The 23,752-nt window shown below is 53.3% G+C and overlaps 1 protein-coding gene across 5 annotated transcripts in view; it reads right to left on the bottom strand.

Moving 5' to 3' along the window:
• Window positions 1-23,752, bottom strand: part of CYTH1 (cytohesin 1) — a 77,729-nt gene that overhangs the window by 25,563 nt on the left and 28,414 nt on the right. The window contains exon 1 of one of the 5 annotated variants that reach the window (XM_044378778.3): window positions 14,993-15,878. The exons of 2 other annotated variants lie outside the window; for them this stretch is intronic. In XM_044378778.3, the coding sequence (XP_044234713.1) occupies window positions 14,993-15,020 (28 nt within the window). In that variant the 5' untranslated portion in view covers window positions 15,021-15,878. Of the gene's footprint in view, window positions 1-13,244; window positions 13,311-14,992; window positions 15,879-23,752 lie in introns of those variants that run through there. 2 more of the 5 variants (XM_026484007.4, XM_044378779.3) reach the window with 2 other exon arrangements.

Raw genomic sequence — 23,752 nt, 5'->3', positions numbered from 1 at the left:
GGCGCTGCCTGCCTTAGGGCTCAGCAAGTCATCTGGGAACTTCTTTTAAAGAAGGGCAGGTTTCTGTCTCATCCTTCTAGTGGAATTCTTCCCTGAGACCAGGAAAACTCCAGCACCCTAACACACATAGCTCCCGCACTTAAACTCAACAAGGTCACGTCACCTCCTCACTTCAAGCCCTCACTCGCACACTGCCCAGGAGGAAAGTAAAGGCCATGGAGAAAATGCTTCACTTCACTTCACAGCAAAAGGAATGAAAACCATGGCTGGAGAGGGAGAGGGGTGAGCGACCCCCAGGACAGGGCAGGCCACGGCAGGGGCAGGAAGCGAAGGCACAGCTGCACGAACGCCGCACCCCGTGTGCCTGGAAAAGCAGCCTGGGCCCCAGGAAGGGCACGTATCAGTGCCGTGGCTTTCCCTCGAAGCCATGAGGGTTAAACTGTGAAAGATCGGCTGATGGGCCAGATGGCAGAGAAATAAACAACTCCTCCCTCCCCCGACTGCCACGTGCTGCAGCCACACTTCTGTGCCAGGAAGGCGGCTAAGCCCCCTTCTCTTGAAAAGAATGGCAACCAGGGAGGCAGCAGCCTGAGCACAAAAGATGGGGAGCAGAGCGCCTGGGGGTCTAGAGGCCTCGGGAATTCACTTCTGCAAAGGTTAATTTACAAGGTGTCCCCCTTCCAGCAAGGGGGCCAGTCCAGGATGAGCCCTCCCCAGTCCTTCGTGGGGTTCCAATTCAATGAAGGGGATTAAAGTGCGTTCAACAAGGGACCATTGTGCTCATATGTGAACAGAAAAGCCACACAAGGGAAGCTTCCATTTCTTTCTTTATTTAAATGTCGCTCTGCAGATTTTACCAGTCGGCAGAACCCCAGAGCTGAAATGTGCTCCATCCAGCACATACAAAGGAGGACTGTCTTAAAGGGACAGCTCCCATAAACAAGCACATGGCGGCAATCACGCTCCCGCTCAGCTGCTGCCCCCCCCCCCGCCCCACTCCCCCCCTCAGCAGCCAGGAGCAGGTGCCCAGCGATCTGCCATCAAGTTCAATCGAAAAAGCAGCTCTTCTGAGAGCAGTTTCTGCCCAGCAGGAGCACAGGCAGCCGCCTGCCACAACGGACCACTCCGTCCTACATCCCCAGGAGTGTTAAAGACGTGCTTTAGGACAGAGACACCACTCCCAGAGGTCATCCAGCATACCAAGTCCTTCTGCCTAGCTCTAAAACACACCACTTGCCTTGTTTTTCCAACCATAATCATCAACCGTCGCCCTTCTTATATATAGCCCCTGCTTCTCAGTGGATAAGAGGGGTCCAAATTTAAACCAGCACAGCAGGGAAATGTTTTAAGAAGTGAGGCCAAGAATCTAGAAAGGTCCTTCCTTTCCCCCAAGTGTGGAGAAGGTAAACAGGAGAGAACACCCTAGTCCAAGTTCCCACCCAGGCCAGGGAGGGCATCAGTGTGCCAAGACACTGTCCCGGCCTTCCGGAGCACCGATACCACAGCTACCCCCTAGAACAAGCAAGGCCAAACCCTTCACAGCCCTATATGTTTTACGACACTGAAAACACACAGCTTCAGACGCCTAACTGTAAGCCCCAGCCAAAACAGGGGCAGCAGTAGTGAAGTACCATGCTTTCTTATACCCTCTCTAGAAACTGCTACCAACTCTAGAGAGAACACAGCTATTTACAAACAGCTTGTGGGTTCAAGAGTGCAAATCTGGGGAACTGTCCATGGGAGTGAAGGTGGTTTCTTTCCCCTCCAGAGACTTAAAGGTCAAAGGGCCTGCGTTTATCAAACTCGTACGTGTGCAGAGCCTACCAGTTAGATGCCTCACGATGCCCCACCCTATGGGGGTGAGTCATCTGGTCTCCCAGGAAATCCCAGTGACTTACAATGAGAAAGATTCAAGAGGCTAGAAAGAACTCAGGCGTTGGAGACCAACATTTAGCAAACTTTCACAAAACTCTCAATTCCAAGCTGACATCGGACTACCTGGGGTCAGATCTTTATGACAGGGATAAGAACGCAACCAACACGCACAGAATCTCTCAGGTAAAGGGCAACACAGGACACGGAAAACAAACAGCTATAATGACTCGGATATTGCAATGAAAACCTCAAATTTATTTTTTATTTATTTATTTTTAAAAAGATTTTATTTATTTGACAGAGAGAGAGACAGCCAGCGAGACAGAGAACACAAGCAGGGGGAGTGGGAGAGGGAGAAGCAGGCTCCCAGCGGAGCAGGGAGCCCGATGCGGGGTTCAATCCCAGGACCCTGGGATCACGCCCTGGGCCGAAGGCAGACGCTTAACGACTGAGCCACCCAGGCAAGCCAAAAGCCTCAAATTTAGAGACGGGCCTCAGGACAGCTGGCACAACCAGAGGGCAAGGGAGAGAAGACTGACAGTACACACGGACAGAACCAAAGCCCGGAACGTGGTGGCACCCTGGAGCCAACAGTGCCTATGACCATATAGGCATTTCGTATAGAAAGTCTGCCAACTTTAGAAAACTAGTGTCTTTTCCTTCCTACTAAGTCAAAACCATGGCAATCCTTTCTAAACTGAACACAGTACTAGTCCACCTCAAGAAGGGAGGAAATCCTGAACCCTGCTACAACACGGATGAACCTTGAGGACAGCATGCTCGGTGAAATCAGCCAGTCATAAAGGCCACATGCTGGAAGGTTCCACTTCCGCGAGGTCCCCAGAGCGACAGAGAGAGAGCAGGATGGAGGCTGCCAGGGGCCGGGGGCTGGGAGCTGGGGAGGTGGTGCTGACTGGGGATGGAGTTTCCGTTCTACAAGATGGAAACTTCTGAAGACTGGTTGCACAACACTGTGAGTATCCGTAATGCTCCTGAACCGTACGCTTAGAACGATAAATTTTATTTTGCATGTACTTTACCATAATTAAAAATAAACATACAAATAGTTAATGGAAGTATCCTGACTTCCTGATTTCTGCTTACGGTACTCCTCTCTCCCGACTGACTTATGAAGTCTCACCACCAGTTTATGGCCTAGGACATTTTACTTTTTAAAAGATTTATTTTTAGAAAGAGAGGGGGAGAGAGAGTGGGAGGAGCAGCAGAGGGAGAGAGAGTCTCAAACAGACTCCGTGCTGAGTGCAGGGCTTGATCTCATGACCCTGATGTCACGACCAGAGCCGAAACCAAGAGTGGGACGCTCAACCGACTGAGCCCCCCAGGCGGCCTCGCCTAGATTTTAAAGGAATTTGCATACACAACGTGGACCAGAAAGAGTGAAATTAGCACATGGCTCACATAACTGATAGTCAACACAGAGAGGCCAGAGGCTCCTTCTAGCAAACTGCCAATGCGAACATTACTCTTCCAGTTTAAATTCTTTCCACACAGAAGCCACCCAGTCTCCTCCTTAGGAGGAAGGACAATTAATGATTTTGTTACCATTTTCTGCATCTTTAAGAAAAACTGTTCCCACCTCAGTCTTGGCTCTGGCTCATCTAACCACTGCCCGAATGACTCAAGCCTCCTTAGTCCAGAGGAGACGCTACCTGGGGTTGGGGTGGGAGGGGACACCTGCTGGGGGCTTTCCTCGCTAAGTAGTTCTGGGACCTTGGGCCAGCCACCACCTCACCCTGCCCCAACCGCACTGGGCCTGTCATCATCACGGCCCTTCTCAAATGAGAGGACATGTTTAAACAGCCCCACCGGCGCCCAGCTGGCTTCGACGGTGGAGCGCGTGACTCACGATCTCAGGGTTGTGAGTTTGACCCCCACGTTGGGTATAGAGATTACTTAAAAATAAAAGCTTCATTAAAAAAAAAACAAACAAACCCAAACAGCCCCATAAACTGTCTTAGAAAACACGAAGTATTCTATCATCTTACCTTAAACACGGAAGGGAACTGACACATTTTATCTAATGAATCCTAGAACTCCAGCAGTAACCAGCCAACCAAGGGGAAATGAGGTCAACTTTCAAGGTAGTAAAAGGGACAAAGTCATAAAATTGTATCCTAAAAGTTTGGTTTAGAAAAACAAAGTTAACATCTGCTTTCAGTAAAAAGTAAAAACTAGGAAACAATTGTTCAAAATCCCTCTCCACCTTTTGTAAAGCCTGGCAATGATAAGATCTGATCCAGCTGGAGTTTTGCAGCAGGATTCTTTCTGGTGTTCAGACTTCCAATCTCTGTCTGCAAAGCTGTTTTTGAGAGGATCACAGGAACGGAAAGCAGAGCTGGAACCAGCCCAACAGGGGAGAACCAGCTTCTCGCGCTGGCCTCCTCGACACAGATGCAGAGTGCTCAGGTCTCGGGGAAAGCCTGGGAATTCCCCACCCCCCAGACAGACCAACTCATCTGAGCTTGCCCCCCTTCTTCCTGAGGGAAGGGGCTCCAGGAATGCCCCGTGCCAGCTGCAGTCACCCCCCCCACCCCCGCACAGCTGTGTGGCCACACCCCTTTAAGTCCAGAACAGGGGCTTGGTGGGGGTTTTAAGAAATCAGTTCTCTCTCGCTTCACCTGTTCCTAAACCCTAATTGTATGCCAGCTCTTCATAAAACTCTTCATTTTTTGGCACACTAAAACATTCTCGGTCCTTCTAATTGCTGGAGTAGACCCCTAGGATCAAATGAAATGTGCAATTCCAACTCCTTTTCTGGGCAAACTGCTGAAAAGAGGGCTACCCATACCCAGGAATGGTTCCAAAGTACTCAGAGTCAAACAGAAACTCACGGGTGGGTCCAGAGGGGAGAGGACTGCCCTGCATCTGTCCCTCTGCTTCCTGATGTCCTATTTCTCACCTCGCCGAAGCAGAGCCACCAAAATGGGTGATCAGCTTGTTCCTGAACCTCAGGTCCAGAAGAAACCACACTGAGTATTTGAACATCTACCCCAAGAAGCCAGTGGAAAAACCCTAGGAGGAGAGAGCAGAATGCAAAACCACAAGGCAGTCATGCAGAGAGACAGCGGCGGCACGCGTCAGCTTGCTGCTGGGTGGAGAGGCTGGCAGCAAAGCATAATGGAGCGAGAGCCGCACAGTCCGCATGCCGCTCCGCAGGACGAGCTCCGCGCCATCCACCGGCCTCTTACCCAAGGCGAGTCCCCTCTCCTGCAGCCCCAGCGTCCCGGCAGCCGCCGTCAAAGCCTGGGCAGCTGGCAGCTCTCCGCTTCAGAGGCCATGGTGAGCCGGCCCCGCGACCCCACCGTCCCAGGCTCCCGGGCGCTCCCACAGCCCCAGGTGGCCGGAGGGATGCAGCAGGCACAGCATGTGTGCCGGCACAGCCAGGCCAGAGGAGGCGGCGAGGAAACAAAAGCCAAGTGGAAACCGAGGGTGGACAGGGAGCCGATCCTGGTGGGAAAGGCTGGCGGGGACAGAGATGGCCGCGCGGAGCTGCCGCCCGGCTGACACTTGGCGTGTGTGCCGCTCAGCTCAGCTCCTCGCAGGCGTATTTCCATGAATGCAATTACAGCCGGCCCCTCCTACTACCCCCCACGCGGCCTCCTGGGGGAGGGGTGCACCACTCGCTTGCAGGCTGCACTTGCTTTTCTCTACCCCCTAGAAGCAGAAGGCTGATGGCTGCTTCACTGGGAGGATGTTATTAACCCCTCCTTTAGATGCCCTCGCGCTACTGAGTGGATAAACGACAGGGCCGACCCACGGAGGGGAGGCTGTCCCATCACACTCAGCACTTGGCCGCCCCCTCCTCTTGCTCTGCACCCCAGGAGCAGGCAGTGATGCTGACCAGACTGCCCCTGTGCTCTGGGCCCAGGCCCAGGGTCTCCACACAGATGTGCTCTGGCCTTTCTAGCAGAGGGCTGGCCTCCCACTCGGTCCCCGGAGGTGGCAACATCACATTCCGGTACATTCCGGTACATTCCGGTTAGGAGGAGCTCGGCAGGTTGATCTCGGGGACATCAGACTTGGACCCCCAGGCCCCAGGACATGGATTCCATGTTAGACCAGAACACGAGATGACACGAGGCAGCTGCCTTTGACTAGTAAGGGAAGAGACGTCAGGTTTTTAAAAACAAGTGCCAAACAAGCAAAGGACAAAGAGAAGAGAAGCCACGACACCAGATCAGGGCTCTCTGACCTCAGCACCGCTGACCTTCTGCGGGGTCACTCTCCGTCACGGGCGGGTCCTGGGCAACACAGGATGTGGAGCTGCCCCCCCTGCACGCCAGGGCGCCCCCACCACCTCACCTCCAGAGGTGAGAACCAAAAGCGTCTCTAGACGCTGCCAATGTCCCCTGGAAGGCCAAACCGCCCTGCTTAAAAACCACGCCCCAGATCAACAACACAGGAGAAAACGAGGACTCCCCACGCCCTCCCGACTTCCAGTCTTTGGTCCTTAGGAAGCTGCTGAGAGGAGGCACCCCTGCAGGCCCGGCCCCACCCCACCCCTCACCATACTAACGTGGGTTCCATGCCCTGGGGATTCCTGGTCACCAGGACAGGCTCACCAGACCTGACCTAAAGAGCCCAACTCTGTAGCCTGGCCCATGGCTGTGGCCCGGCCTACGTCTCTGAAGAAACCGCCATAATGTAAACCATTTTATTTTTGTGTCAAAATGGCAGTTCTCGTCCATAAGAATCATAGCACGTCTATGAGAAATAAACCGCAAAATTATGTATGAATTCTTGTCTTTAGATGCAAAAGGAAACCAGCTTTCAACAGAGGTGCAGACTGCGAGTCCCCACCTGACACACGCCTGCCCGCCGGGGGAGGGAGCTCACTCCCAGCCCCTCTTCGTTTCCTTCTCGTGTTTAGGGGCTCACCCGCAGCATTCAAGAGCCCCCGCTCACAGGGAGACTCGGCGCCGGAGCGGCCAGGCTCCCCCCTCAGCTTACGCGTGCGGACTCTCACCTAAACACCTCAAGCCGCACCGCCTCCGTGTGTCTGCTCGCGGGGTTCACCAGCCGGCCATGCGCTGTCCTACCGGGGTCTGTCCCTCACATCTCTTACCCCAAGTGTCTAACCAGGGCTATGTCCCCCATTTTGAGGCAACATTACTGGGTTTTATGCAAGTACACACACAGCAGGGATTTACAGATCCCCGCAGGTGAGTGCCGACCTCTCACCGCCCGTGCAAGACTCGGTCAGCACGCACGCGGCTCACTGTGCCTCACTTCAGCACACCCACAACGACGGGGCAATCAGAGGATCCACAGCGCGGCTTCACCTGCCGTGGGGGAACCTGGGAAAGGTTCAGCTTGAATCCAGGCCGCAGGCGGCTGCAAGCAAAGCCCATAACAGTCAATTCTTAGCACAGACAATACGACCCAAGACATGAGCAGACAAGAAGTTAGAGGGAAAAGCTACCAACAGAAAGTCTGCCGCGTGGCCCTCCTCCTGTATAAAGACGACAGATGCTAAAATAAACAGCCCCATAGTCAAGCTCATGAAATCACAGTGATCAAAGACAAAGACCGCTCACAGGCGACCTAGTCATCTCAGGAAATCCACCAAGAGGGAAAACAAAAGTTTTCAAAATGGTTTTCTCAGACTGTTAATTCAACAATCTTAAAAAAAAAAAAAAAAAGTGTACGACCCATAAACAAGGCACCCTATTAGTTACTGTAGAAGATACAGATGGTAAAACAGGGTTTCAGCCCCCAAAGAGCTTACATGTTACTATTCTGAAGGAAAAAGAATCAGGCAGGTCCGTGCAAGGGCACTGGCAACAGGTGCTGTGAACATGGCGGCCACGTGCCAGAAGGCTCCACAAAGGAGCTGAGGCTGGAGCCTGCTCTGAAGGTTGGAGCCACGAAGGAGAGGGCACTCCAGGCTGGGGAGAGTGACAGTCGCATGGGGGAGAGGGGAGGACACTCTGGAAAGGTGAGGAGAAGCTGGAGCCACACTGTGTCCTCTGACTCTGACAAGACGACCTCTGGATCCTGCCCCTCCCAGTGGCTCCCAGCTCCAACCATCAAGCTGGCACGAGAGCGCCCTTGTGCAGAGCTCACGTCCTGCCCTCCTCTCTCCGGTGAGGCCTGGGGCACACGAAACCAGCCCCGGGGACCCTCCCCCAAGTGTGCAGGGGGAGTCTGCAGCACTTACTCTATTTGATCCACAACTTCTGAGGTGGAGATAAATTCCGATCTTTCAATTCATCAAGGGCCCAAATGTGCTAATCCTAGGCAGGGGCACTGCCAAGCCCCAGCTGACCTGGGCAGAGGCCCCACGCACCAGCATGCACAACGGGCAGAGAGCCTGGTTCTCAATCTCCCCCTTCTTGTCACCTGGCAACTGAGGCACAGAACTTGAACAGTTGTCCCCCATTCCTGACACTCCATTCCTGGCTCTCGGAACCAGACGCGGACCCTTATCGGAGCTGCCCGGGGTCCAGAGAAGGTTTTCTGAAGTCTGCGAGAAGCTGAGAAGGGGCTGGAGGCACCAGCCTGGGCGCCCAGCTTCTGCATCCCGGCAGGTCCTGGAAGCCGCTCACGGGCAGGGCGAAGCTGGGGCAGGCACAGAGGGCCCAGCCGCGGGGATGGGAGCCCCCTCCTAGGGCCCGCGCAGGCCCAGGGCCGTATGCATTCTGTTCTGAGAGGCTGCTCTCGAGGTTCTCCGCCTCCTGCCCTTTGCAGGGGGCGCGGCTGAGCCAGGAGCAGCGCTGCAGGGAGGACAGGGGTGAGGCGGCAGCAGGAGGTGGACAAAGCTCAGTGCCCCTTCAAGACCCCAGGTGGCACTCCTCCCTCTCCAAAATGAGCTTGGGAGGTGATGTGATCCATGAGGGGCTGGTGGGTTTGGCTGTGAATTCCTGACACCAGGGAGGTTTCTGGTGGCCTCCCTCCAGTACAAACAGATCCTCACCTCTTGGCTGTTATCCTGGGGGTATGATGTGATTGGTTTCTCGGGACAAATTCCCTTCTACCCCCAAACCCCCAGAGCCAGCATGTGGCAGGGCCCACCTCTCACACCGGGCAGAAGAGAATCACCAAGAACACAGGTGAGACCTGAGCAGAGGCGGGAAGACCCCAGCAGGGAGAGGTCTCTCCTCAGTGTGTATGTCCCAGGTCCTAAAAATACTACTTACATCACCAACAAGATTTTCACAGAAATGATACAAATAAAGTAATAATAAAGTCCTTACGAAACAGTTCATATAATAGTCCAGAGAAGTATGAAGGAGAAACGAGGTGACATACGGGAGTCGCCCTGGAGACAGATGCACGAGGCTTGGTGACAGGAGACAGCACGGGGGACACTCGAGAGACGCTGACCCACCTGGCAGTGCCTCAGCTCACACGGTCTCAGGAAGAAAAAACACATAAATATAAAGAAAAGTGGGATTTTCAGCCCACGGTGGTGGGGCGATAAGCCAGCCAGCCACTTGGGGGAAGACGAAGCTGAAGGCCTACCTTATTTATATCAACATAAATTCTAGCTGAACCACAGATTTTAATGTAGAGAAAGAAACCATCAAAGTCTAGAATAAAGCATGGAGGACTGTGGTCATGGTCTTGGAGACCGTGTTTCCTGCGTTAAAATGAAAAGCTTTTTTTTTTTTTTTTTTTAGATTTTATTTATTTAAGAGAGACAGAGACAGCCAGCAAGAGAGGGAACACAAGCAGGGGGAGTGGGAGAGGAAGACGCAGGCTCCCCAACAGGGAGCCCGATGCGGGGCTTGATCCCAGGACCGTGGGATCACGCCCCCAGCCGAAGGCAGACGCTTGATGACTGAGCCACCCAGGCTCCCCAAAATGAAAAGCTTCTGAGTGGAGAGTGAAGCCCGAGCCGCTGAAGGTAAAGAGCCAGGATGGCAAGTATGCAAAACGTGCCAATGAGAACACGAAGACCATACTGCTCTCCAGCAGTCGGGGGACCCTGACGAGGGCATGGGGGCACACGGGCGGCCAGGGGCGTGTAACCCAGCACCACCTTTCTGCCACACCAAAGCTCAAAAGCCACTTACCTTTCCATTCAGAACTTCCATTTAAGAATTGACCCAACCGACATCCTCCGGAAACTGCCAAAGTTAAGAACTACTTAAACACCATGTGGTCACAAGAAAGAAGGAGCTGATCTGTGAGTGATCATCTAGGAAATTCTCGAAGACATACTCGGCGCGACGGGCAACCATGGAACAGCAGGTGCACGCACAGACTCTGCGAGGGGCACACCTGAGGCTGGACGCGGCCCCTCCTCAGGGACGAGGGGCGGGGACGGCTCATGGTCTGCCTTTCTGCATGGCGGGGTCCACATCTAAGGCAACATTTTGTTTGTTTGTTTGTTTGTTTTTAAGATTTTATTTTTTAGTCAGAATGAGAGAGAGAGAGAGCACGAGCGGAGGGGAGGGGAAGAGGGAGAAGCAGGCTCCCCCACTGAGCAAGGAGCCCAACTCGGGACTCAATCCCGGGACCCTGGGATCATGACCTCAGCTGAAGGCAGACGCTTTACCAACTGAGCAGCCCAGGTGTCCTTAAGGCACCATTTTACACTGATGTTTCTATTCGGAGAAAATATGGAAATGCCACCAGCCATTTACCCCAAAATATTTGCTCAGACTGATGCCTAAACATCTCTTTTGTGGAAAGAGCACACTGGGATCCCGTTCTAAGGCCTTCTTAGCGCCTGCTGTAACTATGCCATTCGGCCGTGGTTTAGACGGGGGACTCCGCCTGAAGTCTACGCATCAGCACCCTGAACTCCTGACACCAGAAAGAAAGGAGATGCAGAAAAGCCACTGACTAGGAAAGGAAATTTACTGGCTCCTTCTCAGGTCAGAAGCGGGAGCTTTCGTGACTGTGCTGTGCAGTAAGGAATGGGTTCTTTTCTTAAGGAAGTTGTGGGGGGCATACTGGGGTTAGTGCTGGCCCCCAGCAGAGCTGACCCGCCTGTCTCCACCTCCCCCAGCGTGTCACCCGCGTCTACGGGGCCAGGCACCGCACGTCCTCGGGAGACGCGCACAGGAGGTCATGAGCTCGCCGTGCCCTAGCAGTGCTCTTGAACGTGAGCTCCCGGCTGAGTGTAACGTCCCTCCGGGAGCCGCAGTGACAGTGCTCGCCGGCAGAGGTGACTGGGCTAGACCCGGTCCCTTCCGAGGCTGCCCGAGTCCGAGACCACACTGCGTTTAAGGACTGTCCCAGCTGCAGCTCCTCAGGGGGCAAACAGGAGAGGCCCCCAGCAGCTACAAGAATCTGTTTCTAACAAGGAAATCTCAGCCAAGTGGACGACAGACGAGGAGCGGAGGGGAGAACGATGTGAATCTAGTCCCACTGCCTTTGGAGGGTTGTCCAAATGCGTGGCGAAAGTGAGAATCTGATATTTTAAAACATTTCCAGAAGGTCTAGCCCTCCGTCCTTCAACCAGAAGCAAACCGAATGCAGGGTCAAAGCCCCCACCACAAACATACTTCAGTGAACCTTCCAGAACCACAGAGAGGGTTGTTGACAACTGCAACGTCTCCCGCTTCCTAGGCCTTGTCCTCGCCTCCACTGACCACTCTGTGTGCTGATGAGGGCCCGCCAAGACCCCCAATACCTGCCTTTTCTTCCTACCAGTGCTGGCTCCTGAGACCACCCCACCCGTCTGCTGGACCTGGTGCCTGAGCACCGGCAGCCAGGCCTGTGCTTTGGTATTCTGCAAGAGGTCGAGACCTCGGAAGGCACAGAAAGGCTCAGGCAACAGAGACAGGTCCGCTTCGTCAGAGGAGCAGAACCCAAGCCTCATTTCTGCTCACCTTTGTAAAAAAAGGGAAGGGCGGTTCTCATCCTCTTATGACGACACTGTGAGCATTCATGTCTGGTGTGCTCACGGGAGGGCCTGTGACATTCAGACCAGAGCGCATCCCCTTCAACACCTGTCACAGCAGATGGCAATGCAGGTCTGCTGGGGAGCGCTCCTGCTTCAACATAAAGACGGTACTGCGACTCTGCAAAACACAAACTCAACCCACAAGGAAGGGGGCGAGAAATATCTGCGGGAATATTAATTTCTAGTTATGGCACTTCAGCTTGCCCTCTTCCTGCACGCCTCACGCTAAGTGGTTTGTCCAACACAAGGCCAGCACAATCACGGGGATGCGCTAAGAGGATGGGATGAGGCGGTAAGTCAGCGGCAGGGGTCGTAGTTTAGCGGTCACCTGAGAATCCAGTATCCTAGTGGAGAGGCACTCTACTTAATTCTATCCCACACATCTTCCTATAAATAATAGGATTTTTACACTCACATAGAATCTCACAGCTTAAAATGTTTCTTTTTTGTTTCCATTTTTATTTGAACTAGACAACAAAGTCCAGCCATGAACTCTGCATATTTCCTGACAATGAACAAGGCACCGTTACTTGCAGTTTTATAGATGAGGTAGGACTCAATAAGTAGAAACACTCTACTAACAGAGCCCCATTCAAACTCACTGGCTGAGTCCTTAACTCTTTACTTTCTATTCTGGGATAATCAAACTCACGTCAGCTCAGTGTTTACTGAGCACCTGCCTATGCTCACCCTGTGCTCAGAGTTCAGATTTTAACAGCTCTAGCCCCTGCCCTGCACAGAACACCAAGGCCAGAGGGGTGGCACACGGGCCTGGAGCTGTTGCACCGGTGGCCACTGGGGCCATGCACCCATGACACTCGGGGACACCCGGGGACACCAAGAGTCTCAGGTCAAGCCTCTGAGCCAGGACTTGGAAGGACAAATGGATTCCCCAAATGGAGAAGCAGAGACCAATGTGGATGCACATACGAAGCAAGGGGAGGAGGCCGGGAAGCGGCTGGGTGCCTGGGGACAGGGAGCACACCTGGGGGACAGGGAGCACACCTGGGGGTCAGGGAAGCGGCCAGGTGCCTGGGGACAGGGAGCACACCTGGGGGACAGGGAGCACACCTGGGGATCAGGGAAGCGGCCAGGTGCCTGGGGACAGGGAGCACACCTGGGGGCCAGGGCCCAGGATGCATCAGGACTGGGCCAGCACCCGAGAGAGAGCCCAGCATCAGCTTGTGAGGGCCTCGTGTTCCACACGCCAGGGAGCTTGCGTTCCAGCCCAAAGAAAAGGTTCAAGGGCGAATCAAGGGGGACTAAGCACTGAAAAGATCGAAGTTGCTGGAAACCAGCGTCCGGTGGCGAAGACCCTGCTTGCTTCTCACTTACACCTGCACAACACTGGAATGGAAACCGAGGAGCGCAGGCACCACACAAGGGCAGAGGCAAAAAGCATCTGTAATTTCCAGGTTATGGATCTGAGATTAGTGCAGCAGGAAAAGAGCTCACTCCTTCAGAGACATTTTCAACAACCCTCACTTACCCTTTCCTAGCTGTGCTCTTCAGGCTCTGCGGACCTAGGAAGGGCGGCTCTGTGAGGAGCGGAACGCTGACGCTCACCTCTCTGCCCTGGGACCTTGGGGAACCTGCCAGAGCCAAGTCCATTTGCTCCCTTCACTGTTACGCCTGCCCGAGTGCCATTTCTGCTTCTCATCGTGATCCCTACGGGATCTGTTTCAGCGGCAGTTAAAAGGGCAACGCTGACCTCCCTAGTCCCAAACAGATGACAGGACAAAGCACTCCTGGGAGGGGTGAGGGAAATGAGAGCGGCCAGCAGTTCCTGAAGGTGACTCATTCCAAGCAAAGCTGCCCAGGAATCCGGTCTCTGAACTCCGAGCTCTGAGTTCCCAGCCCCAAGATGGCGCCCCACTCTCGTCGCACCCAGTGAGCGCTGCAGGTGGGATGCCAGGGCCCCCAAGACAGCTGGAGGCCGATGACACAGGACCCCCTGAGTCAGCCTCCCAAGTGACTCTTCAGCGGGGTCTCCTGTGGGTCTGAGGCCAGGCTCCCTGGGAAGGAGCAGCAGCACGCAAGGGGGAACACGCGGCACGGTGAGCGGGGGTCACGGTCTGCCTGGGCCAGGCTCACACCTACTGTCCTGAATCATCAGTAAAGCGTCCTCTTCCTCTGCTCCAAAGTATCTCCTTTCCCAAGAGAGACCCTGGCGACTGTGGATGCACCTGGCAGATACACCTCCCACATGGGTGGTTCGAGGCTAACGCAGAACCGCCTCTCTCTGCTGCCCCTCCCCCATGCAGACTAGTATTATCCAAGTCACCCCATAGATATCGTCCAAGATAAGCTGCACTTAGAGGTGAAACTTGAAAATGTATTTTATAGTGAACCAGATAAGGAAAAGCATAAAACGTCCCCCCAAAACTTGTTATAATTTTCCCAGAATCTATCTGAAATACAGTGTAATACTTATTTCAACTTACTCCTATCATTCATCACTAACTGCGAAGCAGGACAGTTTGCTGCTTCGTCTCACGGCATTAAAACATCGCCATCTAGTGCAGCCCTCACAAAATATACACACGTCCGTGCGCGAAACTCCCGGGACTCGAGCGTCTCGGAGCCCCGACTCAGGGGCGCTCCCAGCGTTCTCTTCCAGGGCCCGCAGGGGTTTATAACCCCCAGTCTGTCAGCCCTTCTCTCAGAGCTTCACTGTGTGCTGTGTGGGTGCGGAGACGGTGAAGGAGGTCTACAGACACCACGGGGCCCCGCCAGTCTCTACCAACACGGAAAGAGGAAGGTCACATTAACTCTGTGCATTCCCTCCGACTCATTTCATAAAGACGGATGCCTCGGGGGTGCTGCCAGCCTGGGCTCTGACGGCCACACTTCTCACCGTCACACTCACTCTGGGGGCGTGCGACCCCCCTGAGCTCCGGGTGGACTGTACTCAGAGTCAGGAAGCAGATACATCACTGAGGACACAGGCTCTTCGCAGGGTGATGGTTACTGAAAAGCCGAGACTGGGGCTGGGGCGGGGGGCGGGCACTTCTTTGGTTTGAAAACACACCGAGTTACACGCAGGCACACACAAGCCTCGGCTCCCGAACCACGAACGCACTCCCCAGTCATTCTCCTGAGAACAGTAAGAGAAAAGCCAGAGAGGGGTGGCGGCTGCTCCCCGAAAGGCAGTAAAACTGTCATCACAGGAGGTCACGTACGGATCAAGAGCGCCGCAACCCCCGCTCCGAACACCCAGGCGGGACTGGGACTCACCGTCCTCCTCCGCGGTTTGAAGGACCATCTCTTCCCGTCACAGCAGGACCCTGAAGGCTGCTGGATGTTATTCTTCAAAGGAGAACTGCACAGAGTTTCCCCGGGTGGGGGGCCGGGTGGGGCCAGGAATACCTGTGGGCCGTCTGCCACCCGGACAGCTCAGCGCTCCTTCCGGGACAGGGGAACCAATGAGCCTCCAGCGGCAGAGGCGTCACGGCCACCACCCAGTTCCTGAAGTCGAGCCCAAGAAGCTCTGAGTAGTTAACCGCCTCCTCCCTGGAAGCCCTGGGCTCCAGTCCGAGGGGTCGGGCGGCGGCACCTGCAGTCTTCCCTGGATTCAGCCAGGGCCGCGGACAGAGCTGGCTGTCCTTTCTCTCTCCACTTTGCGAACACTTTCTTAGAACAGAATCACGTAAAGTCCCAGGGCTCACAAGGAGGTAACAGCCACTTCCGACGACAATGACTAAGAGATCGCAATCGTTACGGTATGCTATGAGGTCACAGGCTAAAAGGAGAAGGCAGATTTGAGAGGGACAGAAAGTCCAAGGGCAACATTTCCAATATAAGTTCAATTTTATCTCCATTCTATTTTCTACTGCATTGTACCAAACTGTTTGTTTCCACATACTCTTATTATAGTCACGGTGACACATGACTGTTGTTGAAATCAGATTAACAAGTAATGGGAGGAAAAGCCTTAACCCCAACACCCAGGGATAACCACTGATGAAATTTTGGTATACATTATTAATATTTTTCCAGATTTCTGTTCTATGTATTACACTCTCATTCTGCTTCTGCCTCGCCCTCTGTGTATACACACATTCACAAATATACCTTTGATCTCCGTATATTTCCTATATCTTATATGTGATCCCTATAACAATCATGTCATATAATATATAACAGAGATGTATTTATCTCTCTCAAGATGTACTTATGTTTTCTCAAGAAATAGGTACATAGAGGGAAATAAATATGTATCTATAGAGAAACACATAAACAGAACCTGGATATTTTATATGCTTTTTTTATAACCAGCCATTTTTCACTTACGACAAACATTTTTCCATGACTGTAAATGGAGACTGATGACATTTTCTATCATCCATGCTACAGACCGAGTATCTAACCGACCCCCTACCGTAAGACTTTTAAGTGGTTTCAAGTTCTCCTGCCAATCTCAACACCCACGTGCACACACTCTGGGGCATCTCTGATCGTCCCCTGAACCAACGTTCTCAGAGCAGAGCTGCCGGCTCCAGCTCCAGCCTCCACGTGTTCCTGGGAGGGCCTACAGGGTCCCCGCCTCAGTCACTTCTCCTTACAAGTGACAAATAAAACAACGTGTGCCTAGGGCATCATTGCTGTAGGTCACATTTTCCGGGTGCTCGCTTTGTGCCCATGGCTGACTCACCTAATTCCGGGAGCGCCCTGTGAGGGGTTCTCTTTGGCCCCGATTCATGGGAGGGGAAAGGGAGGCCCAGAGGCGTCACAGGGCTTGCCCGAAGTCTGAAACCTGGCATTGAACCAAGGAGTCTGGCCGCAGGGCCCACGCCCTAGCTGGTTCCCCTGCTGGACCCCCTCCCCACTCCCCCCAACTGGTTCTGGTTGTGCGGGCCCCTCCCCACAACAGGTGTGCAGGAGGCCTGGGCCTGCCATCCTGAGGCCGGGCCCTCAGGTAAAATGCAAACGTCTCTACAGCAAGACACCAGCGCGAGGCTTCCAGCCACGCTCTGGCCGTGGCCACAGATGCCTCAAGGGCAGTGGCCTCAGCCCACAGTTTCCCTTCTTGCCTAATAATAAATAAATAGGCAAACATACTTTTTAAAAACCACTCTGTTTTGCAGAGTCAACTGACAGAAACCCAACTTCTTACCTTTAGTTTAGTATTTCAAAATCAGAGTTAATGCTTTCTCCTTTGCGTATCCTTCTGTAACGAGTGCCAGGCCAAGTCCCATCCAGCCCCATTTCAAAATCTAAGTTTAATTATTCCCAAATCATCATTTCTACCCCCTGGTGCCAGGGCCGGTCTCTGATGCTAATCCCAGCTTTTAAGAGGTCAGGTCACTTCTACTTTCCACCTACTGTCAGGCAGTAGGGCGCCTCTCTGGAACAGGTGTCCAAAGGCAGGCCCACCTGGCCACTGGGCACGGACACGTACCCCCCTTCACAGACACTGCCCAGGTCTGCCACCTCCCCGACAGGACAAACTTCATTTCCGTGAGTCTGAGCAGCAAAAAATGGTGGCTACAGTCTACACTGACCTGATGACTAGTGGTGCAGATGCTTCTTTCAGACAGTTTGTGGTATTTCCTCTTTTATGAAGTGCTTATTCATACCCTTTACCCACTTTCCTATTGGTTATTTTTCCTTATTGGTTTGCAGATTACGAATTCATTGTATTAAACGTTGTCACCTTTTCTCACAACCTGTCACTGGTTTTTATCAGCACGTGTGTTATCTTTGCCTTACAGAAGTTTCTGTGTGTTACAAGCAGGTCTGTAATCGCTTCCTCCATTGGCTTCTCTCAGCATTCGCTGAGCACGCAGTGTGGGCACCCCACAGAGTGTGGGGACCAGAGATGCACCAGAGGACCACGGCACCCGCCCTCACGCTGCTTACACTCTACTGGGAGCTGCGGAGGGCAGGGCAGCGAGGAGCAAAATACATGAGCAAAATATGCTCGAAGAGAAATGCCACGTGGGGCTGGGGGGGCACGTGGTCAGGGCTGGCTGGCTGCTCCTGGCCGGGGCAGCTGCGGCAGAGCCAACGGCAGCTGGAGGGGACAGCAAGGCGGGGGTGGGGGGGAGGGCTGTCGAGGGCCTCGCTGGCTATTTTAAGGGCTGGCTTCCACCATGGGTGAGATGGGGAGCCACTGCCGGGGCTGGAACAGAGTGGAGGACCGGACCTCCTTTGTGATGAGAGCACTCCGGCTGCTGGCTGACAACAGATGCAGGACAGGAGGGCCAGAAGCTTCATCCGGGCGAGAGATGATGGCAGCTTACGCAGACAGTGATCAGTGATCGGATTCCTGTTCTGTTTACTTCTAAGGTAGCGCCAAGCACTTGCCGATGGAGTCCTCATGCGTGTGAAAGAAGTCAAGGATGGCCGAGCACTCTGGCCTGGGCAGGCAGAAGGAGGTAGACAGCATCTTCCAGGTGGCAGGCCGCCGACAGGGTCCCCACCGCACGGCGCGCCTCAGCCTCCCCGCCCATCCTGCCCTGCGGCTCTGGACCCCGCAACTCTCAGCCCTGGCCCACTCCGCGCTGCGGCACTCACTGCCACGCGGCCCAGTTCACGTCTCACACGAGGGATTCCCCATGGCTCCCACATATCTATCACCCCTGGGTGGGGAGAGCGGGCGCCACACCGCCTCCTGTGTGATTGCCGCTCTCCCACCGCGAGTGCAACAGGTTAGGCTGTTAGAAGAGGAAGCAGGGATGAAGAGCCAGGTCTGCAGTTCCTTAAAATAGAAGTTTAACTACCAAAGCACCAAATTACATGTCTGACTCACTCATAAGGAAAGTGACTTCAACACTTATCATCCAGATCTTGGCATGCTTGTCAGATCGCAAGTGGGTGCTACTTACCATCATGTCAGCCAACAGGCACACACCGGGCCTTCCTGGGCGAACGGAAACAAATTACCAGCCTCTCACCAGGCACAGCTACAGCCTCGATCCCAAAGAGAGTGCGTAGGATTGTAACACAGCTCTTTCAACGGCCGCCGTGCCCAAGTTCAAGGGACACCATGAAGTCCCTAGAAGAACAACGGCATACTACAAAAGCAGGACAGTCCCCCAGGCTTCAGAGCCGTCGGAGGATGAGATGGGAGGCAGAGAGACTGGCTCAGGCGCCACGATCAGCATTAAACCAACAAAGTGGAAGACAACACTAGAGCTACTCATAGTAAAATCACACATACGGGCGCTTGGATGGCAGGTGTTTTGACTCAAGACATTTTATGTTTTCAATTAATAAAATACCTTAAATAGCCTTAATCCTTCACCCCACCCTCATCTTTTCTGGTGACTGTTAAGAACGTGCAAACAGGTAACGGTTTACAATGACGCTGGGCAAAAATGTACGGGAGCCCCCATGTGACGTTCCGGGCCGTTCTTTTTCTCAGCACGGTACCTACATCATCAGTCGTAATCCCGAGGACACAGAGTACACTCCAAGTGTGAGGCCGGAGAGTTAACTGAGAGATTGGCTACAAAAGTCAGGGTGCAGTCTGGGGAGCCTCCCAAGCGGTGGTGAAGCTCCCCAGCGTTAGCAAGGGGCTCCCTACCAGTGCCAGGCCTGCGGGAGGAGGTGGCTGCCCGCAGAGGGGCCTGACAGGCCGTGCGACAGGGCTCGACTAACCCTCAGCTACCTGGCAGGGGGAAAACACCTTGACCTCTTTCTCCTCTGACCCTCCAAGCCCCTGGACAAATCCAGCGGGCGCTGGAGGGTAAGGCGGCCTGTAGACGCAGTCCACGCAGGGCAGCCTCCAGCACAGCAGGACGGAGAAGGGCAGAGGTGGCCGGGGCACCAGACCACACCACAAGCTGCCAGGAGCCGCTCCTTGCATCTGCAACAGCCCCATCAGCTGCCTCGAAGTCTCAGCTCCTCGTCACAGTTTCAAGACCCTCCTGAACGTGACCCAGTTGTCCCTCCAGGTTTTTCTCTTACCCTCATGCCTGGTTTTTCTTCTTTAACCAAAATAACATGCACACATCACATAAAAAACAAACAGTAACTATGGCTTAAAACAGAAACCCACAGTTTCCTGCCCAACGGTACCCCCCCACCGTCGCATCCTGCTCCGTAGAGGTAGCCCTGTCAGCTCTCTGCTCTGCTAATTACCTCCCTGCTTCCAAACAACACACGTACACTCTTTATTCCCAAGTCTCCAATTCTGGACATCGACTGCTTGCTATGCAAGCTGAAGACTCAGCTTTGACCCCTACCCCCCCCCCCCCCAACAACCACTGACGCACGCTCGGTATGGTTACACGTACATTTTGGGTTAAACCAGTATTTACCACTTCCATAAATACTGCTCACAGCTTAGCTGTACAACCTACTAGGACTACAATTACCACAGAATGGCATCAAGTGTCTCTTTTGTTTCTGTTTGCTTACTTCTCTGTGTTAAAGACTGAAAGTCAGGCTCTCCACACCAAGGTATGCCACTGTCCACAGGAGCAAGCCAGCTTCTGGGACAGCTGGCCAAAAATCTCCGCGGCCCGGCCTGGCCGCTTTCACACCAGCACCCTGGCAATTCCCTCCGCCATTTCCAAACGCGGGCCTCCATGTCTCTGATTCCATGTTTCTTTCCTGGGCTCCTTCTCCTTTTGGAGCACACCCTCTCATAACTAACAGAGAAAGGACACAGGGATTTCGCACGTCCAGAAACACCCCTGTTCTTCTCCCACACTCGACAGGCACTCTGGATACAGAACTGCGTTAACATCGCTTCCTCACCCTCACTGCCTTCTGTCCCCATAGTGCTGGGAGTGACCGTGCCATTCTGACTCCCAGAATTTTTTCTTTTCTTTTTTTTTTTTTTTTTTAAGATTTTATTTATTTGAGAGAGAGAGCGAAAGAGAGCATGGGGGGGGTGGTCAGAGGGAGAAGCAGACTCCCCGCTGAGCAGGAAGCCTGACGCAGGACTCAATCCAGGAACTCAAGGATCATGACCTGAGCCAAAGGCATGTGCTTAACCAACTGAGCCACCCAGGCGCCCCATGACTCCCAGAATTTTCTAAGGGATCTTTTTCCCGCTCAGAAAGCTCTCAGGGTCTTTACCCTTGGCACTGTGCAGTATTGTAACGAGGTGTCCAGGCGTGGGTCCGTTTCACGCACCATGCAAGCCCTCACGCAGACCCCAAGGCTGAAGTCTCATCATCTTTGATGTCCTACCCTTTTGCTCAGCTCTCACTGTTTAGAGTTTCTGTTAGACGCTGGACCTGCACTGTGGATCTTTTAATTTTTACATTTTTACTCCTATTTTTCGTCTCCTTGTGGAGCCACTTTCTAGGAACTATTCTTACAATGGACTCAATGCTCGTGTCTACCCCAAATCTGTGTGCTGAAACCCTAACGTGACGGCATTCGGAGGTGAGGCCTGTGGGAGGCGATCAGGTCACAGGGGAGGAGCTCACACACGTGGGGCTGGTGGCCATACGGGAAGAGGCCAGAGGGCCAGCTGGCTCTCCTTGTACCTCGAGAGCACACAGCAGGACGACAGCCCTCTGTGAGCTCAGAAGGGAGCTCTGAGCAAGAAGGGCCGGTTGGGGCCCAGCTCGGACTCCCGGCCTGGCACGGCCGCCGGCACTGGGACAGCTCTCTACTTCATCTTCTAGTCTTTGCACTGCTTTCTTTCAGCTGGTTTTAGTTTGCACAAACTCACTCTTAGTCTCTGAATGCCCCTTTTGGATAGCGTCCTATTCTTGCTTCATTCACACCACATCTAAGACTCAAGTTGAGCACGTGGCTTTTAACATGTTCTGCTATGATCTGTTTCCTCAAACACCTTTTCTTCCACTTGCTTTGTTCTCCTGTGTAATGCTGAGGGTTTTCCTTCAATGTGCGGTAAACACAGGCTGTTCCTCCACGTCTAAGGGCCAGGCACCAACGACCTGATTAGAAGCGGTGTGTGGTGGTTGTGGCCTGTGGAGTGCTGGGTCTCACTGTAAAATAATAAAGCACGAGGGGCTCTGTGGGTTCTTCCTCCTACTAGCCCGAAGAACCACTCTCCGGGCTCCTCGCTGGCCTGTGTGGCCTGTACTTTTGGCCAGCAGCATCCAGGCCGCCAGGTGGAGGGAGAAAGGACGGGACACACACACTGAAGTCCACTCTCTCCATGCCATCACAGCCCTCCTCAGAAATCAAACCTTCACGCTCTACCAAGAGAGGAAGAGACACCGCCTTGCTGTGAGACCCGGACAGGAGACCTGAGAGCCTATGTGCCCGCCATGAACACCTTCTGCCCGCCCTCCAGTTTCCAGCCTCACCCCTTGTCTCCACTCGCAGAGGCCCATGGAGCCCTGCAGCCTTTCTGGGATGTGAGGGTAAGTGGTTTTGCTTCCCGATGGCCTCCTCTGCAGCTGAGATCTTTCCTGACAAGCTGCCAGTGGGAGAGTAGTGTGGGGCGTACAATCACGCGAGGGTCCTGAAACTCCCAGAAGCGCAGCTATATGCTGGGATAGAGGGTGACAAAGGCATCGATCTCTGCAAAAGAAAATCCACGGGCACTTGGAAGTACTCACACTCTTTGGAAAATTACTACTGCTTGGGTTACCTGAAAAACACGGATTTGTACTGTTTTTCCTCACAGACATGAGTAGACCTTGCCCCCCCCCCCAAAAAAATGCTGAGGACAGAGAAAATATGTATGTGTTGCAAAGCCTTCAAATGAGGAATTCAAAGAGCATCGCCATTCCCTGAAAAGCCTTGCACCTGACAAAGGACGTGGTGGGGTCCCCAATCACATTTGCCCGTATGGACCTCTGTGAGGCAGAATCTTTAGCACTTTTATTATCAAAAGAAAAAGTCGGAATCAATTAGGTATATATTTTAAAAGCCCAATCCAAACCATGTCCTCCTGCCCTCTGCATTATGCACGCAACTTAAATTTCAATTTTCTCCAAGAAGAGCCATTAACTCTTGTAAGAAAAAAGTAAGAAAGGTGCAATTCTTCACAAAGTCTGATCCTGGTTTCTGCGTAAAGAACATTCGCCGTCAACGCCATAAAATGCCATAAAACTAAAAACCACACGGTGTTGAGTTCACGTGCATTTTTTCCTGAGAAGGGGGTGCACACATTCATCACGACCATGCAGAGCCCTCGTGCCGGAGAGCCCACGTCCGGCTCAGGGTGCTCTTGGGGAGGGGGGCAGCCCGGGGACCCTTCTTAAATGACTCTCCACTTTCTGGCAGCGATGGAACAACATCCCGACAGGACTGCACTCAGCAGCCACCATCACCAATCTCAACAGGCCCGGGAAACATTCGGAAATGAGTCACAGACACTTGGGAAAATAAAAGTGTGACAACATTCATGGTGCTACACAGAACCGTCATACTCCACGAAGACAGAGGAGCGGCAGCGCGACGTGCAGACGAGAAAGACGACGACTCAAACTGTACGGAAAGTAGCTGGGGGGCTCAGTCGTTAAGCATCTGCCTTCGGCTCAGGCGTGATCCCGTCGCCATGGGATCGAGCCCCACATCGGGCTCCTCTGCTGGGAGACTGCTTCTTCCTCTCCCACTCCCCCTGCTTGTGTTCCCTCTCTCGCTGGCTGTCTCTGTCAAATAAATAAATAAATAAAATCTTAAAAAAAAAAAAAAAAGTCTCTCAAACTACTGTGCCCAACTACTGAGCCACCCAGGCGCCCCTGAGAGACCTTTTTTAAAATAAAGTAAAAAAATACTGCATGTGCTCAATGCCATGTGTGCTGCCCTCTGCTGGCTACGTGAGGAGAAGGCTCAAAGGTTTACAAGTAGCCATTTTTCCCAGTAAATTCAATTACCTTTGAATGTATATGGGGAGAAAAAGAGGAAATTCATGTTCTACAGAGGATGGGCCCATGCTCTGCTGATATTCACCAGTACTTCTTTTTTATTTTCTGAAATGGTTTTCTTAATATTAAAACGGGTTTGCCCTTTGCACATACACTGGTGCCTTTGTGGGAACAGGCAATAGCCAGTCGACAGGTGACAGAGGCAACCAGGAGCGCGTGGGGAGGGGGGGCGTGTTGAAGCATTAAA

The sequence above is a fragment of the Ursus arctos genome, unplaced genomic scaffold, assembly GCF_023065955.2.
Source record: "Ursus arctos isolate Adak ecotype North America unplaced genomic scaffold, UrsArc2.0 scaffold_24, whole genome shotgun sequence".
Classification (NCBI taxonomy): Eukaryota; Metazoa; Chordata; class Mammalia; order Carnivora; family Ursidae; genus Ursus; species Ursus arctos.
This window is presented reverse-complemented; position numbering and strand designations above follow the sequence as displayed.